The 19,600-nt window shown below is 41.1% G+C and overlaps 1 protein-coding gene across 2 annotated transcripts in view; it reads left to right on the forward strand.

The window, feature by feature from the left end:
• The window catches only part of BBS9 (Bardet-Biedl syndrome 9), a 337,699-nt gene that overhangs the window by 10,367 nt on the left and 307,732 nt on the right, over positions 1 to 19,600 (forward strand). For both annotated transcript variants that reach the window (XM_080663780.1, XM_080663781.1), the window contains exons 3-5: positions 385 to 535; positions 3,752 to 3,816; positions 10,460 to 10,573. In XM_080663780.1, the coding sequence (XP_080519906.1) occupies positions 385 to 535; positions 3,752 to 3,816; positions 10,460 to 10,573 (330 nt within the window). The remainder of the gene's footprint in view (positions 1 to 384; positions 536 to 3,751; positions 3,817 to 10,459; positions 10,574 to 19,600) is intronic.

Genomic DNA, 19,600 nt, shown 5'->3' on the forward strand with positions numbered 1-19,600 from the left:
CAACCCTGCCCGGCGGGTATGGCTCCGTGGTTGAGCATTGACCTATGAGGCAGGAGGTCATGGTTTGATTCCCAGTCGGGGCATATGCCTGGGTTGCGGGCTCAATCCCCAGTGTGCGGCATGCAGGAGGCAGCCGATGAATGATTCTCTCTTATCCTTGATGTTTCTATCTCTCTCTCCCTCTCCCTTCCTCTTTGAAATCAGTAAAAAAAAGAAAAAAAAGAAAAAGAAAAAAGATCAATCCTGCCTCCTGCTCAGCTCTTTGTTAAAGCTATGCTTCCCCTATTATTTGACAACATAAAAGAGTCATACCATTAGAAAATTTATTTCCAAATTTTGTCACTGTTTGTTTCTTCCTAATTATTTTTTCAAATTTCTCTACAGATAAAATAATTGTGGGTAGTTTTATGGGATACCTACGAATCTTTAACCCCCATCCTGTGAAAACAGGAGATGGGGCTCAAGCTGAAGATTTGCTTCTAGAAGTTCAGCTACGAGATCCAGTACTGCAAGTGGAAGTCGGAAAGTTTGTTTCGTAAGTATGGCCTACAAATTCTGGGATTTTATTTGACGTGGAGTGTATTAATCCCTCACTGTGTCACATTTGTGAATTCTTCAAAGAAAAAAAGACTATCCATGAATATGTTTTAATATCCATTGAATATATTTTCTGAATATTGTCACTTAGGTGCTCCTCATGTACTGAATGCTTTTTAATATGGAAGCCTGTACATTTAAGATCAAATCATTTAGGACTTTTTTTTTTTTTTTTTTTTTTTTTTATAGTAACAGACCTAAGATGCCTGATGTATCAGAAACTTAAGGGAAAAGGTTAAGCTTTTGAAAATAACCAAATAAAGAAATAGAAAGTATTCACTTACTTAAAACACTCAATGTCCAGGTTATATAAATGCCTCTTTAAATAATTAGACAGAGTAGCAGGTATGCTACTTGGCATATAGCTTTGAAGCTTTAAAATGAATTACTTGTTTGGGGTAGAGAGGTTGGTCCTTAGTTTCTTTTTTTTTAATAAATATATTTTTATTGATTTCAGAGAGGAAGGGAGAGGGACAGAGAAATAGGAACATGAATGATGAGAATCATTGATCGGCTGCCTCCTGCACGCCCCCCATTGGGGATTGAGCCCACAACCCCGGCATGTGCCCTTGACTGAAATCGAACCCAGGACCCTTCAGTTCACAGGCTGACGCTCTATCCACTGAGCCAAACCAGCCAGGGCAGTCCTTAGTTTCTTAAAAGAAGCCACATCAACCCATAAAGTTGTCCTCCCTTACAAGAGCTTTGTTTCAAAGTACTTCATACTTTTAAACCTAATTTATTTTAGAAAACTGTTTATTAGTTTACACTTTGTTTAATATGTCTGCTTTTTATTTACTGATGATATTGCGGATTTTGTCTTATTGTCATACATGAATTTTCTTAAAATAAGCCTGTATTTTTTTTTAAAAAAATTAAATTTATTGGGTGACATTGGTTAATAATGATAGGTTTCAAGTGTACAGTTCTATGATATATCATTTGTATATTGCATTGTGTGCCCACCACCCAAAGTCTAGTCTCCCTCTGTCACCATATATTTGACGCCCTTTACTCTTTTCATTCTCCACCCGCCCCCCCTTTCTTTCTGTTGTCTGTGTCTATGAGTTTGTTTTATTCATTTGCTGCTTTCTGTTTTGTATCCCACATATGACTGAAATCATCTGGTTCTTGCCCTTTTCCATCTGACTTACCTTGCTTAGCTTGATGCTCTCAAGATCCATCCATGTGGTTGCAAACAGCAGTTTTTCATCCTTAAGCCCTTGTTTCTTAATCATTTATGGAAGTATCCATTTTGAGGAGTTCTGAAGGCAGAGGTGGTCTTGTTCCCCTGCCTCTTCTTTTTGTCCCCACTTTTGCCTTCTTGATCGGGAGTGCCCTGAGCTCTGGATTTTGGCTCACGCCATCTGCTCATCATAGTTTATTGGCCCCAGCTTCCGTTTATTCAGGGCCCTGAGTCCTGCTGGAGAAGCCTGACCAGCTACTTTGGACCGTTGCCCCTCTCCTCCTGCTGTGCTTCATTCTGACGGGCAGCTGCCTCATGGGTGCCGTGGGCCGGGCCTCTGGGCACTCTGACGGGTGGATCTGGGAGATATGTGCCTGACCTGGCTGGTGCATATCTACCCCATCTACAAGCTCATGGTGATTGGGTGCCCGTTGTGTACTTGCACATATACACGATGGTTTATAGATGAAGGAGCTAAAAGCACGTTTTCCTTTTTGTTTTTTTCAGAAGATGAAATGCTGTGACAGTCATGCTGTCCAGTAGTCCTCAGTGTGGCCTTTATCTGTGTGATCACTAACATTAGCGAGTGGATACTGTGCTAGCATTAACTACTACTGTCATCTCATCACTCTTTGTTTGTAAGATGTGATCTCGGGGTAAGGGAACCAGCTGGAGCCCGGGGTTCAGACCCCGGTCTGACTCCACACTCTACTATCTATCTGTTCATGACATCGTTTCCTGTGCACGATGGGAGATTGCTTTGGGGGTTCAGGGCACATATAAAACTCTTCTGAAGGCAATATTGATTATGTGGTTGTTGTGTATATTTGCATTTCCTGGTAATAGAGCCAGCGGTGGGTATTTATATATTCATTGAAACAATGTTTTGCAAGTCTTATCGGACATACTTCTCATTTTCCAAATGAGAGACTAATTCACTGAAAGGGTCCATGATCACACAAGTATCAAGGTGAGAGTCGGGACCCTTCCCCCGTCTTCAGATTCTAGCGATCATCCCTGCCGTTTAGGACAGTCTGTAGAGCGCAGGTCAGACAATGGAGGCCTGCTTGCAGATGTGTCTGAGATGGAAAAGACCTGCCAACATCTGAGAACCAGGAGGAGAGCTTGCTTCCCAGCATATGATGTCAGTTGGCTCAAATAAACTCATATGTATATGTATATGTATATGAAGCTGGAGATTACATTCTGGTTTTTCTTGGAAAAGAAAAAAAAGTGGACATCTGGCCACAAGCCCAGAACTGAGCATCAGTGGCCTCCCTTAGTCTGGCCCCAGTCTCCAGTGGATCACAGCCCTTTCCTACTTCACACCCACTGGCTGACCCTTGAAGACTTTGAATTCGGGATTTCTGGACTCTGCCTTCCTTGTCTCTCGAAACCACTTGACAGGGGCTGGGTGGTGAGTGGTGACAATGGTCAAGCTGAAATATACCCAATACCTTCCATGACGTTTCAGAGCTGGACGTGATGAATGCGATGTAAAATCATTATTATCGTTTTGTCACGATTAGCGTTCTGTGGTGCTTCATACTTTACAAGGTGCTTTCACGTGATTTTATTTCATCCAGTTGAAACCTCTTATTTTCCAGAAGGGGAAATGGCTGGGAGAGATTAAGTGACTTGGCCAAGGTCACAGGTTTATTGGCTGCAGAGCCAGGACCTGACCGGGGCCTCCTTGCTGTGGGGCAGCTCAGAAGGAGCCTCCACAGGACTCCCTCGGAGGCTCCCACCTTCAGTCTGGAGGCAGCTGCTTGCGGCCCAGCCCCGAGCCCCGGGATTGTCAAGCTGGCTGCTTGCTGTTACCTTTATTTTTCGGTTTAGAATGTCATCTAGTCAACTGCTTACTTTACTCATGGTGACTGGTTATAATCGCTTTTAAAAATTATTCTACAGTTTTTTGGTTCCATCTGAAACTAATATTTACACTTTTAAAACTTCCCCATTTTTCAGAGGCACTGAAATGCTTCATTTGGCTGTGTTGCATTCTAGAAAACTTTGCGTCTACTCTGTCTCAGGTAAGAAACATTTTTTTTTCTAATGGAGAATTTGTATTAAAAACTGGGCTTTTTTTTAAAAAAAATATTTTATTGATATTTTACAGAGAGGAAGGGAGAGGGATAGAGAGCTAGAAACATCGATGAGAGAGAAACATCGATCAGCTGCCTCCTGCACACCTCCCACTGGAGATGTGCCCGCAATCAAGGTACATGCCCTTGACCGGAATCGAACCCGGGACCCTTCAGTCCGCAGGCCGACGCTCTTTCCACTGAGCCAAACCGGTTTTGGCTGGGCTTTTTGATATTATGAAAGAATAGACATTCTCTAATGTTGACGTGGTTTGTCTTTTTTTGACAAAAAAGATTCGAGTTGAGGTTTTCTTTTCTTAATGAGCATTTCCCCCTCAATCATTTATTGTTTCAGGTGCTTGGGCTGTTACATTTCCTAGGTCAGCTATTTCCATGGGTGTTCCCATTTCCACTGGAGGTTCCTTGTAACCTCCTTCTACTTAGGAATAGTGTCCAGGATTGCCTATGACTAATATAGGCCAATTCTGGGTACTTAGGACACTTGAGTTTTAAGAAATATTCAATAGCAGTTAAAATTCATTAGCTGCTGAGTCACAGTGGTTTAAAGTACATTTTCTTTGGTGAACCTCAAGTGTTTTTTCTGTGCAGTTCCCATTTCTTGGCCTTTGGGTGTCTTTGCTCAACCAGACCTCAAGGCACTTATGTGAGGCTTAAGCAGGTTTCTATCTCGACTGTTCTGTGGGTACAAGTCTGTTAGTTCAAAGTGGCATAGTTTCAGCATTTGGGACCTTGTTAAATATAAAAGATAACTTAAAAACTTGTGTTTCCGTTATTACATAAATTTTAGTGAAAGTTGAGAGTGTTGTTTAGATGGATATCAATATTGGGGAGTTAGTTTTTTATGGGTACAATAAAGCTAAGGGTTTATGGGCCTGTTCCTCATTTACTCACCTTTGGAGTTTGCTGTAAATGTTAGCTTTTGTTTGTTTGTTTATTTATGTTAATCCTCACCTGAGGATATTTTTCCCATTGATTTTTAGAGAGAATGGAAGGGAGGGAGGGAAGGAGGGAGAAAGAGAGAGAGAGAGAGAGAGAGAGAGAGAAAGTGAGAAACATTGATGTAAGAGAGATACATCGATTGGTTGCCTCCCTCACGTGCACTGACTGCTGGCAGGGATTGAGCCTGCAACCGAGGTTTGTGACCCTTTAGTCTGAGGGCCAACACTCTAACCACTGAGCCACACCAGGTAGGGCCAATGTTAGGTTGTAGGACTTGGATTTCCCCATTCATTCTCTTGATTTGGGCTTTGTATTTGGCTTTTAGTTTGAATACCCATTTGTTTTCCCTGTCCCTGGCCTGGAGAGTCCTAGGCAGCCTGTTTCTGGGGTGAAAGGCTGTGGGCTTCCTGAGGCAGGCTGGGTAACTGGCGTAGGGTAGTGGCAGGCATATTTGCTGAATGAATGAGTGAACTGATTTCCGGGTAGTGCTGAGACAGTTAGTGTTGGCTCACTCTTACTCTCTTTGTGTTATTTCCTTCCTTCTTTTCCTTCTCTGTCACCTTTGTCGTTTCCTTTTCTACTCTCTGTGCCTCAGAGGTCCTGTTCAGTACCTCTCATGGTCACTGTTAAATATTCCCATTGGTTTCACAGTAGAAGATGTGCTCCTCCTGGTGGAGGGCAAATATTTAGGCTGCAGAGTAAATGAGAAGGTGTGATACAGGCGACTTTATTGCGTTGTTCTTTGTTTTCCATCCTAAGCCTATTAACTGCGAGTGCTGTTTTATTAACTGGGCTCCAGGCCCTGGGAGAGGGAGTCTTGTCCACGGTCACCATGAATACTTCTTAGAGAATTGGTCCCTTCTGGGCTCCGGGGCGTCTCTAAGAGGGCAGGGGAGGGAAGCATGCTTGAAAGCAGAAATTAGGTTAGGCTGTTGGCCTTCCCTGGTCCTGTTTGAACGGTGGCCCAGAAAGACAGAAGCCTTGCCCTGCAGGCCTGGCTCAGGGCTTGATCATCGACCTATGAACCAGGAGGTCACAGTTCAATTCCTGGTCAGGGCACATGCCCAGGTTGCAGGCTCGATCCCCAGTAGGGGGTGTTCAGGAGGCAGCTGATCAATGATTCTCTCTCATCATTGATGTTTCTATCTCTGACTCCCTGTCCCTCCCTCTTTCTGAAATCAATAAAAAATATGTTAAAAAAGAAAAGAAAAGAAAGACAGAAGCCTTTTGAATTCCACTCAGGTGTACAGCATAGACTCGGGGTAAGTGCGTATGTTTCTAGAAAACGCCACTGAAAGAAACTGGCATGTTTGCTCACAGCTTGTTCATGGGATATGGTATCCTCCTTCAAGTCAGTGTTGGAAGTGGGAGTTATGGGTCATGGGAATGGTGATGTTTCTCGCTCTTTCATTCGCTGTATTCTTTTACAAGCTCTGTGTTCTCTGGGGATGGGGAGTTGTCCAGACTACACTCCTAATGCCCCCCCTCACTTCCCTTCTCGGCCTCTCATTTCTGCAGCCTCTTACTAGTATAATATTCGTAGGCTGACAATTTGTCTATTTTTCCTGGCTTGGCTGAAATTGTGAGGCAGGAAAGCTCATGTTTTTGTTCTCGAAAATGTTTCTTGAGGTTCCTGTCTGAACTTTTCCTAGCTTTCACTGTAACGGGGAAGCGTAAACATTTCCTAGTTTAAGTACAACCACTGGTGTTAGCAGATGAAAGTGCTGCCAAACTTGACATCCTAACCCCCAACTGCCCCTCCCAATTATATTTTGTCTCCTTTTACATGCTGTGTGCAGCTAAAATAGATTCGAGATAGAGAGAGGCAAACTGGAGATTCCCTAGACCCGTGGTCGGCAAACTGCGGCTTGCGAGCCACATGCAGCTCTTTGGCCCCTTGAGTGTGGCTCTTCCACAAAATACCACGGCCTGGGCGAGTCTATTTTGAAAGAAGTGGCGTTAGAAGAAGTTTAAGTTTAAAAAATTTGGCTCTCAAAAGAAATTTCAATCGTACTGTTGATATTTGGCTCTGTTGACTAATGAGTTTGCCGACCACTGCCCTAGAGTCTAGGGCCTAGACCAGTGGTTGGCAAACCACGGCTCGCGAGCCACATGCGGCTCTTTGGCCCCTTGAGTGTTCTAACGCCACTTCTTCAAAATAGACTCGCCCAGGCCGAAAACCGACGTCTGCGCATGGGCCACGAAGTTTCAATCGCACTGTGCGTGCGCGCCCGCACGTGGTATTTTGTGGAAGAGCCACACTCAAGGGCCAAAGAGCCTGCATGTGGCTCGCGAGCCGCGGTTTGCCGAGCCCTGCCCTAGACACACCAAACACCCCTTAGTAGTCAGAGGCTATCATGCTGGCTCCTTTTTGGTGGGTGCTTTGTCGCCAAGCGCATGCTTAGCATAGAGAAGCAGCAGGCTCCTGCTGCCTTGAAGTTAGCCCATCTTACCGGACCGTAAAGAACAGCAGCCCATCTTATCGGACTGTAAAGAACAGCAGCCCATCTTACCGGACCGTAAAGAACAGCAGCCCATCTTACCGGACCGTAAAGAACAGCAGCCCATCTTATCGGACTGTAAAGAACAGCAGCCCATCTTACCGGACCGTAAAGAACAGCAGCCCATCTTACCGGACCGTAAAGAACAGCAGCCCATCTTACCGGACCGTAAAGAACAGCAGCCCATCTTACCGGACCGTAAAGAACAGCAGCCCATCTTATCGGACTCGGTAAAGAACAGCAGCCCATCTTACCGGACCGTAAAGAACAGCAGCCCATCTTATCGGACTCGGTAAAGAACAGCAGCCCATCTTACCGGACCGTAAAGAACAGCAGCCCATCTTACCGGACCGTAAAGAACAGCAGCCCATCTTATCGGACTGTAAAGAACAGCAGCCCATCTTACCGGACCGTAAAGAACAGCAGCCCATCTTACCGGACCGTAAAGAACAGCAGCCCATCTTATCGGACTGTAAAGAACAGCAGCCCATCTTACCGGACCGTAAAGAACAGCAGCCCATCTTATCGGACCGTAAAGAACAGCAGCCCATCTTATCGGACCGTAAAGAACAGCAGCCCTTCTTACCGGACCGTAAAGAACAGCAGCCCATCTTACCGGACCGTAAAGAACAGCAGCCCATCTTACCGGACCGTAAAGAACAGCAGCCCATCTTACCGGACCGTAAAGAACAGCAGCCCATCTTACCGGACCGTAAAGAACAGCAGCCCATCTTACCGGACTCGGTAAAGAACAGCAGCCCATCTTATCGGACTCGGTAAAGAACAGCAGCCCATCTTACCGGACCGTAAAGAACAGCAGCCCATCTTACCGGACCGTAAAGAACAGCAGCCCATCTTACCGGACTGTAAAGAACAGCAGCCCATCTTATCGGACTCGGTAAAGAACAGCAGCCCATCTTATCGGACTGTAAAGAACAGCAGCCCATCTTATCGGACTGTAAAGAACAGCAGCCCATCTTACCGGACCGTAAAGAACAGCAGCCCTTCTTACCGGACCGTAAAGAACAGCAGCCCATCTTACCGGACCGTAAAGAACAGCAGCCCATCTTACCGGACTCGGTAAAGAACAGCAGCCCATCTTATCGGACTCGGTAAAGAACAGCAGCCCATCTTATCGGACTGTAAAGAACAGCAGCCCATCTTATCGGACTGTAAAGAACAGCAGCCCATCTTACCGGACTGTAAAGAACAGCAGCCCATCTTACCGGACTGTAAAGAACAGCAGCCCATCTTACCGGACCGTAAAGAACAGCAGCCCATCTTACCGGACCGTAAAGAACAGCAGCCCATCTTACCGGACTGTAAAGAACAGCAGCCCATCTTACCGGACCGTAAAGAACAGCAGCCCATCTTACCGGACCGTAAAGAACAGCAGCCCATCTTACCGGACCGTAAAGAACAGCAGCCCATCTTACCGGACTGTAAAGAACAGCAGCCCATCTTACCGGACCGTAAAGAACAGCAGCCCATCTTATCGGACTCGGTAAAGAACAGCAGCCCATCTTATCGGACTGTAAAGAACAGCAGCCCATCTTACCGGACTGTAAAGAACAGCAGCTGGGGCATCTCCAAACCTTTCTTTTTCTTTCTTTAATATATATTTTATTGATTTTTCACAGAGGGGAAGGGAGAGGGATAGAGAGTTAGAAACATCGATGAGAGAGAAACATCGATCAGCTGCCTCCTGCACACTCCCCACTGGGGATGCGCCCGCAACCAAGGTACATGCCCTTGACCGGAATCGAACCTGGGACCCTTCAGTCCGCAGGCCGATGCTCTATCCACTGAGCCAAACCGGTCAGGGCTCCAATCCTTTCTGATGGGCTTCAGTTCTGAGTACGTGGTTACACCGTGTGAGCTGAAGCCATCCTGATTCTGTTAGATAGTCTTTCCCCAAAATTGTGCACTTCTCAACAAGCGTTACTAATAAGCATTTGACTTATTTGTGGAATTTTAAGGCAGAAACATGGGTTCCTTACTTCTGACAGGCTTAAGTAATCTAATTTGGTTATTTAACACAATGAACCTTTTAACTTACTGTGGGAAGGCTTTTATTCCATTTAACATCATTAGATTTCTCAGCGGTTATATAAAAGTGCACCAAAAATTGTTGTCAAGGTAACGGTTGATTTTCAATAGATTTTTTTGTTTAAATAAGATCTTGTTTAAGTAAGGCCAACAGCATAAATGTTTTAGTAACCATTTACTTGCTAATTGATGGGACTTTACAGGAACCTTGGCTATATGGGGATTATGGTTATAGGTATACAGTTATTACATTCAGTCTGTGTATCCAAGGGCGAAACCTATGTAAGTGATTTTAATCTTATGTCATTGATGCTTCTCTAGAAAAAAAATGGCCAGAAATTTTAGATTTTCAGGTACTATCTTTACTTTAAGGTGGTAACTAAGGATGTATTGCTTAATGTTCTCTAGTTACACTACTACGTTTTTTTTTAAGATTAAAAAGATTGATTTTTAGAGAGAGAGGAGGGGAGAAGGAAAGGGAAACATCAATGTGAGAGAAAAAAGCGATTGGCTGCCTCCTGCACGCTCCCTATTTTCAAGGAAATTCTTCTTGGCAGACTTCAAATAAAACATCATGTCCTCTTTACTTGATGAGGGAAGCTTGAAGATCTCTCCATTCAATTAGAATCTAACGCATTAGGGCGTGAGTACTATTTTGAGAGTTGACAGAAAATTGAATTGCTTGAACTTGTGGGGAATTTTGTTATTGTTTCTAAGCTCAAGGAAGTTAAGAACCTTATTTATTTCAGACCTGAAATGGGAGGGTTTTGTTGTTATTTGAATAATTACACTTTACTCAGACATAGTGAAAATGGATGATAAAATGTCACTATGGTGTAGTCTTGCTGAGACTAACCTGTTAGAACTGAGCTGGCATTCTGTCATCCGCATGCTAATTGTTCACAATACACAGCGTTTCAGTGCTTTGTCATTTTAGAGTTTACTGACATTGAATTACTTGGAATTGGTATAGAGGATGACTTTTTATGTAATATTTTTTAATGTAAACAAATACAAAGCAATAATTAATATTTTTAATGTAAAAAATAGAAAGCAATAAAAGGATTTGTTTTTCTCCTTAGGAACCTTGGGTAATGTGGAACATGGGAACCAGTATCAGATCAAACTGATGTATGAACATAACCTTCAGAGGACAGCCTGCAATATGACTTACGGCTCATTCGGTGGTGTAAAAGGTAATTTGCATTTATTCAAAAATACGTTGTTGCAAGTCCCAGGTTAGAATACAGCAGGTCCTCAAATAGCAGCATTCCGTGCACTGTCGTTTCATTGTCACGTTGCTGAGAGGGCCTAGAAACATAACTCTTGTTTATATCCGTTAGCCTCTGGTAAGATTGGTTCTATTGTACGTCATGTCACTCAAAATTAAGCAACCTATCTGTGACGTAAGTGACGACATACTTGGCGGTAAAAATGGACGATTATGTGGTATTAATCCCAAAGAGAGTTAAAAATATTTTACCAAAAGCTTTCTATTCAGATACCCAAGCAAAAGAATCAGAAAGGAAAACTCTAAACATGAACGTGTTTGATTCTCATATAACCAGCACTTTTATACGGTTTAAAGAGACATTTCTTTTTTATTTTTTTAAAAATATATTTTTATTGATTTCTAAGAGGAAGGGAGAGGGGGAGAGAGAGAGAAACATTAGTGATGAGAGAGAATCATTGATCGGCTGACTTCTGCACGCCCCACACTGGTTCATGGGTTCCACGCTAAAATTTGATAAGAGGCTGACTTCCATCAGTGAAGTGGCCCCACCTCCCGCCTCAGCTGTTAGAACTGATTTTCACTGTTCTTTAAAAAAATGTTTGACATGATTGGAGACCTAGGTCCTCTTGTTTAATTAAAATGTTCAATTCTCATTTACCTACTAAAGCCCCAAAATGCAAATTGCTAAATATGTATCTGGAGTCCAAAAAATGATATGAGAAAAAAGTGCTTTGGATAAATGAAAGTAAGGTGTGTGTGTGTGTTTTTTTTTTGTGTGTGTGTTTTTTTGGTAGCATCAAGACAATTCTTTGTTAAATGTTACCTTTTATTTAATTTTATTATCAGATCAAGTTAATAAAAAATGAAGTTTTAAATTAATTTAAATAAAAATAAATTGTTTGATTTTTTGTGACATTTCTGCTGGACTTAATAATGGACTTCCAAAGTAATAGAGTTGCTACTATTTTGAAAAGGACAGATAACTTTGTATTTATAGGATACCATCTCTTAATTCTTAAATTATGCCTTACATTTCAAAAGTACCTTCTGAAAAAACAAGGGGATATTCTGGCATGTTTTATTTTCCTGTTGAGTAGAATATTTCAGTTTGAAACAGAAATAGCTGAGTTAGCAGAAGGAATTTTTCCATTTTATGTGTTTGAAACACTTACTGCAGTATCTACAAGAAAACAGGACTAAATAGTGGGGTGGTAAATCAGTAACAATTCTTCATATGGGGGTTATTAAAAGAATCTGCTAATGGTTTTTTTATGATGAAAATGTTCCAAACTTATATTATGGTGATGGTTGCGTAGTCTGTCAATACACTGAAAACTATTGCATTATGTACTTTAATAAAACTTTAAAAAGTTAGCTGTGGCCTAAAGCCCAATGTTAGAAAGGTGATGATAGTCTCAATATCCTACATTGCTCATGGCCATGTGAAACAATACAACACTTATAAGGCAGGTTGGCTATTAAGAACCATGAAAATGTTCTTGGATCTGAAATGCGATTTATGGGAATGCATGTTAGGAAATGATCCAAAATACGGAAAAGTTATATCAAGTTGCCATACATTAATTTATTTCTTCTCTCCTTCTGTCCTCCCTTCCTTCCTTTTGTATATACATATGTGCATTTATTTGTAACATATAAACATTAGAAGTGATCAAAATGAGTAATAGGAGAATGGCTAAGTTTCGATGCATGGATTCAGTGGGTTATTATGAAGCTATTAAGATTAATTTTGTTTTCTGGAATGAACATCTTTGACTTTGAACATAATCTTTGTCTACATTTCTGATTATTTCTTTGGGATAGGATGTAGGAGTGGAGTTACTGAGTAAGAGGTTATAATATATATATATTTTTTCTCAATTTGAAAGTTCCTCAGCCCCAAATACTACATAATTGGCAACAAGTACAGTATTTAGGAAGAAGGAAATAAAAGTCACCCTAAGATATGCATATGCCAAAAGAAATCCCATTTTCTAAGCCTGTTTCTAGGGTTTGTCAAGTGTGTACCTTTCTAGGTGTGAGCAGACCAATCTTTTAATTTGAAAACTTCCCTACACTTGATTTGAGTTTAAAAAAGAAAACTAAGAAAAGCCTCGTCTTTTACCTTCCTTGACATTTATGATGCCTTATTGTGTTGTTATTAAGTGGGCACTATGTTAGTAGTCCTCAGGAAAGGAATTTAGCAAAAAGAAAGTCTGGCCCTATTTTAAACAAATGTAGTTTTAGACAAGGCAGTGTTTTTGGTAAGTGCAGCAGAATGAATCACCACTGGATGGCAGTCCTCTACAGCTTTGGGCCTCAGCTGGGGCTGCTGCTTTTCAGTAAAGTATGGTAAAAAATAAATTTTGATCCCAATTAATACTTTGCCTTTTACTAAAAATAAACTCAACTATCCAAATTGCAAAGAAGTAACAGAGTTGCTTTTTAAAAATTAACTATAATAGGTAAAGTAACATAAGAGTGCATTTTAGCACAGCTTTTAAACTCTAACTTGCATTCGAACCAGAATGGAATCTGGATAAAAATGCAGGTTCTGATTCTTTAAGTCTGGAATTGCACCTGAGAGTGAGTTTCTGACAGCCGGGTCCCAGGCAATGCCAGGCTGCAGAGATCCAGAGGTTGGCTGTCGCCTGGCATCAACCAAGGGCTGATTCTGTACCAGCTGTGTTCTCAGTGCTTTGCAGGTTGAGAAACGTACCCAGGGTATACTAGTACGTAGTGAAGGGGAGCGGAGGGGTTCAGTCCAGACTCGCTTCCAGAAGCTTGGGCTGTTCATCACATAAACTGCTTCCCCGCTGGGACTGTGACTACATCCACCTTCTTCCTAATTCAGAAAAAAGCTTTCCTCTTAGAAAGGGGGGCGCATTGGTTTGGCCACAGTTAGTGCTTAGCTTTGCTTCTTCAGAGAGTATGGAAAACCTGTTGCATAGCTTCTGGGTCAGATGTTTTCTGTGTCAATTTCACTTTTTGGGATGGGATGGTGCTTTGATTTATAGGAAAAGTACCCCCCTCCAACAATCAGAGGTTATGTGTGGGGGGGTAATACAGGATTTGAAATTAGCAAAAGAGTAATTACTCTTTTTGTTTTAAACATTTTTTGTTTGCTTTCAAAGGCACCTTTTATACATTCGCAATAATTCAAAGGTGCATTCATTTGATGCAGCAAGGTTTGGTGGTACCTGTGCCATGTGCAGTGTTTATTAATGAGAAAGAAGTGATTGATAAAGAGCCCTGGCCGGGTAGCTCAGTTGGTGAGAGCATTGTCCTGATAGGCCACGGTTGCAGGTTTGATCCCCGGGGGCACATACAAGAATCAACTGCTGAATGCAAAAGAAGTGAAACAACCACCTCCCCTTCTTTTTCACTGTCCCTCTCCCTTTCTCTCTCTAAAATCGGCTAGTAAATAAAGATTAAAAACAGTGATAAAGAAATAAGAAATCCAGTTTTATGAACTAGTTGAAGAATATTTGCCTAAAATCTCCCATTATTCAGATTACTGCCTACCATTCCAGAATTTAAATTACAACATTTTCCATGTTCTACTTTTTAGAGGGAAATAACTGAATTGTGCAATATTAATGGCTGTATCGTGTTTATTTATTTATTTTTTTATTAGAGGGGGTGAGGGCGATGTCAGGAAGTTAAAAATGTTTGTAGTTTCTTTGATTTAAACTTAAACTACTTTTAAAAAGGTACATGTGACTTTTTTTAAAAAAATACAAATGTTTGCTTATCTTTGCTTCTTATACTGTCAACACTTTAATGCTTGTAAAATGTAATGGGTGGCATAAGCCTGGACAGTCAAATTACAGTTTGGAAATACACTGAATCAATTTTGAAAAGGTGGATTTTAATTGATTTAAAAACTTCCTAGTATAATTGATGGAATTTATTTGGTTTGGTAATTTGAACTCTACTTGTTTTTGCAAAAAGGAACAAATACTATTTCTGCCTGATCTTTCTTTGATTTTGTTCATTGTGTCACAACTTCCAATGGCTGTGGACATGATACTTGACCTTAAGATTATTAAGATAAGTTTGCCCTTTTAAAACAGTATTTGGAAAAGGAGGATATTGAGATTGACTGACAGAAAGCCAGTGGTGGAGTGAAGAAAGAATGTTACTGCGTTAAGGTCAACAAGTCTATATGCTTAGCTTGGTAAAATAAGACACTTCATGTAGGCTAGGTGATGTACCTTGCTACCGTCAAGATATCTGAGCTAGAATTTCCTTTGCTCGTGATCTGACTTTGAGACCCTGTGGTTAGTTATATCCACAGTCACATGAAGTTTGTCCTGTAGGACTATGACAGGTTGATGGACCTTATAATGTATAGGAATCTTTCAAGTGTGCGACAGGGACACTGAGATGAAATGGTTGATTTGTTGGAGATGTATGGGAATTTTCAGGGACTGAGGCAAGTCTGGTGTTAGTCCTCCCTTGCATCATCCCCCCCCTCTGTCTGTCTGTCTGTTCTTCCATTCATCCATCCATCCAATGCACATTTACTGAGAGTCTTCTGAGTGCCCAGGCACTGTAGTAATTTCTTGGAGTAAAAAGATGAATAAGACACTTTATATTCCCAAGAAGTTTACAATCTGCGGGGCAATAAAGATGAAGAACTATAATATATTGAGGTGATAAGTCATAACAGAGATAGAGATGGATAGTACAAAGTTATGCTGGAGCCCTGAGGGTAGAGCAGTTTCCTTAGGCTGAGTAAGTGTGTGTGTGGGGGGGGGGGGGTGGGGGGAGGGGAGTACATGAGGGTGGGGGAGTATGCTGTTACCTTTTTTATTCCAGCTCTTCATTTTTTATCCACTTTAATCTGGAGGTTACTCATCCTAGTTTCTTGTGAATGAGCAATTTTATTGTCTTTAGTGTAAAGCTTTCAGTGCCCATAGGATGAGCCATTCACATTTCTTTTGGGGTAGTTTTTTCGTCCCAGGAAATTTATTTTTCAGACTTTGGAGCACTTTAAAAAACATTTTTATTGATTTGAGAGAGGAAGGGAGAGGGAGAAAGATAGAAATGTCAATGATGAGAGAGAAGAATTCATTGGCTGCCTCCTGTACACCCTCAACTGGGGATTGAGCCTGCAACCTGGGCATGTGCCCTGACCTGGAATTGAACCAATGACCTCCTCATTCATAGGTCGATGCTCAACCACTGAGCCACACCGGCCAGGCTGGAAAAGGCTTTTAAATACTTTGTTAGAGATTATTACCATCATATGGTTCTTTCTTCAATTCTTAACTGCCTCCAACATTTTTTGCTTTGCTCTAATTTATGGTTTTATTTAATCCACCTTTCTTTTTTTTTTAAAAAAAAATATTTGTATTGATTTCAGAGAGGAAGGGAGGGGGAGAGAGAGATAGAAACATCAATGATGAGAAAGAATCATTGATCGGCTGCCTCCTGCACGCCCCACACTGGGGATCAAGCCCGCAACCCGGGCATAAGCCCTGACCGGGAATCGAACCATGACCTCTGGGTTCATAGGTCGATGTTCAACCACTGAGCTATGCCGGCCACGCCATCTATCTTTCTATATATTATCTGTCTGTCTATAATGTTGCTATGGTAAGAACACAACATGAGATCTACACAACAGGTTTTAGAATGTAACACACTTGTTATCTATAGGTAGCTCTCATTCTTAAAATTAGTTTTCTTGATCATAACTCTTTATTTTGCATGAGGATATTTATATTTTGAGCTTACCTGGTAACAGCCAACTCACGTCTTAGAGGTTTATTACTGCCCTAATGGTTTGCCTCAGTGGATAGAGCGTCATTTACTCATCTGGCTGGAGTGTGTTTCTATATATTATTCAACCTTTTGTTATTAATATTTTCTTCTGGATAAAATGTGATATTCAGAATTACTAGTATTTGTGGTAATATTCACAAGTCAAATAGTTTTAAGTTTTAAAAATTTATTTAAACTCTAATTTTTAGTATAAAAGACATTTTTCTCTTTAATCTTTTATCGCTCTTCTTTTTGTGTTTTTTGAAAGCTCATTTTCCTTGAATTCTTCCAGTTCTTTTATTTTATTTTGATTTTTTTTCCAGTCAAATGGAACTTAAGAAAAGTAGAATTTTTATCAAGGCAAGGGTATAGACATAGTATGGGCATGGTATAGATTATAAAGGTCTGACAGCACATAGTCCCGTGTTTGTGACTGAGGTGGGAAGAAAAAATTGTATATAAAAGGTTCAGTATCTTTGGAATATAATTGTCAGTAAAAGGAGGTGAACAGATTTTAGTAATATATATGAGTATGGTAGAATATTTTTTAAATTATAAAATGACTTCTATAAGCTTGTATGGGATTATATTGTCACCTAAATAAAAATGCATGGATTCTTTGGAATAAAAAGCCCGCCAAAGAAAATAGTGAACTAAAGAATCGTAAGTCGCCTTTGCCTCGTCTTTTTATTTTTTTATTTGTTAAATTTTTATTGCTTTCGGAGAGAAAGGAGAGGGAGAGAGAGATAGAAACATCAATGATGAGAGACAATCATTGATTGGCTGCCTCTTGCACACACACACTGAGAATCGAGCCCGCAGCTGGGACCTGTATCCTGACTGGGAATCGAACCTTAACCTCCTGGTTCATAGGTTGACACTCAACCACTGAGCCACCACTGCCCGGTGCCTTTGCCTTATCTTGAGGAGGCAACCCCAGATAATCATATCCTCAGCCTTCCAATAACTTCCAATCGATTAAGCTGAAGCCTCTTTCTTGTCTGCCAAGGAGATGCATTAGTGGCCACGTGCAGCTGCTGACAGGCTCTGCTTCCCTGAGCCACCGGGCTGCCTGCCATTCACAGAGGGGACTGAGCTCAGCTGGGTGAGCGAGCAGGCTGAGTGAGCAGCCGGGACACGGCCTCACTCTTTTGAATGGGGGTGTTGGTGCTAATGAGAGATGACGCTGTTTTCCTTCTAGGGAATCAACAGATAATGTTTGATAACCCTCGTCTCACCAATGAACCGTATGGCCCTGCTTCCGAATAGGTGCGGTTGAAATGCCAGAGAAGAACGTTAGAGCCGAGTTCCCGTGGTGTGCTGGCTCCTGTCCTTGCCTAAGCGTTAGCGCGTAGGTGTTTTATAATATTGGAGCCCTTCCCTCGTATGTTTTTAAGATCATTTATGGATCCACAGTGACATAAGTTGGAAGATCCAGGGGATAACAGGATTGATTCTCATCCTGTGCTGGTTTTTCTTGGATAAAGTCATTTATAAACTCTCTGGTCCAAGACCCATAAAACAATGTTACTTTCCAAGAGCGTCTTCCTGTATGTTGTATAGAACCTGTAGTTCCCGAGGGAAGGTTCTAAAGAGGGTTCCTGTTATCTGCAAATTGTTTTTTATACATGATCACTTAAAATTGTTACTTTTCCTGAAAGGTGAGTTCTGATTCCTTCTCTACACACCTATAGAAATGTTGTGGTTAAATACTTCAGTGCCTACTATGGCTACGAGTGGGGAAAGGCTAAAAAGAATGTTTGAAGTTTCTGGGTGTTTTTGGAAAAAAAAAAAATAGTTTCTTTCATGGTGGCTGAATGCCAAGACTGGAAAAGTGTTATGGGAATGTCTGTGGTCAGGGCTGCCGCTGGCGAGAGGATGGTTACATGTGGCAGTCCTGATGGGAGCTGACAGCCATTTTTTATCCCTGTAATCAGGGTCTCCTCGTAACAGTGGAGTAACTGAGCTATTAAATGTTTTACTCAATCGAGAAGGAAAATGATTACCATAAAACGACTTTATTCAGATGACACTGCGATATAAGGGTCTGCATCAGTTTCAGAATTCATCTACAAAGCACATTGCCATGGGAAATGAACTACCTTCCCTCCCCCCCGGTCTCTCTTGAATTCAGTAACCCTCTTCCATTCTACAGGGAAACTCTTGCTTACAGATTTAAATTCTAAAGCAAGGGAGGGATATATGCTGACGCTGAATCTGAAAACAAGTGTTTGTGTTGACTACACCATGTTAAAGGTATTTTAAAAGTACATTAGTAATACTTCATATAGAGGTTATATACATAAATTTAAAGTAGACTATCTTTTTTAAAAATACATTTTATTTATTTTTTACAGAGAGGAAGAGAGAGGGATAGAGAGTTAGAAACATCGATCAGCTGCCTCCTGCACACTCCCTACTGGGGATGTGCCTGTAACCAAGGTACATGCTCCTGACCGGAAGCGAACCTGGGACCCTTCAGTCCGCAGGCCGACGCTCTATCCACTGAGCCAAACCGGTCAGGGCTAGACTATCTTTTTTGATGGACATTTAATTGGCTTCCAGGTTTTGACTAATATGAATAAAGCAGTTATGAACATCCTTATTTAATCTTTTATGTGGACAGTAAAAAAACAAAAGTGTCATACAAATTTAGGAGGACTTTTTAAATTATACTGCTAAAAATATTTCCAGTTCTTTTCTCTATTATAACATTTGAGACACTCAAAATTATTGAGACTAGAGTTCTAATTTGTATCTTCAGTATTTCATATAGTACGTAATTTAAGTCACTTCTGGCTAATTTAGAAGACCAGAAATGATTAAGCTTGACATATCAGAATAAGTATCCCCATATTATATTAATATTTGAACTGTATTTCTGCCTAAGTTAAAAATAAGCAGGGCTTTAAATCTGAATTTCCTTGCATTGAAATTTGTGAATAAGAACCTTTCAAAGCAGCATTTCTAGATCTTTCCTAAAATAAGACAGTACTATTTAATATGGAAACAATAAATGAGCAGTATTGCTAAATCTAATTTGGAAAGTTACATTTATGATTCTAGGGGACTGTGAACATAACATGTGTGAGTGGAAAATTAAGATTTCATATGGTTTTTTGAAGCTGGTTGATTAAGTCCTGTACAGTTCATTGTCCTAAAGATGAGATTTGTACAAGGTTTTGGAAGGCTGGGAGTTGTATGTTAAAAGTGCTTG

Source organism: Plecotus auritus (assembly GCF_963455305.1).
Source record: "Plecotus auritus genome assembly, chromosome: 4".
Classification (NCBI taxonomy): Eukaryota; Metazoa; Chordata; class Mammalia; order Chiroptera; family Vespertilionidae; genus Plecotus; species Plecotus auritus.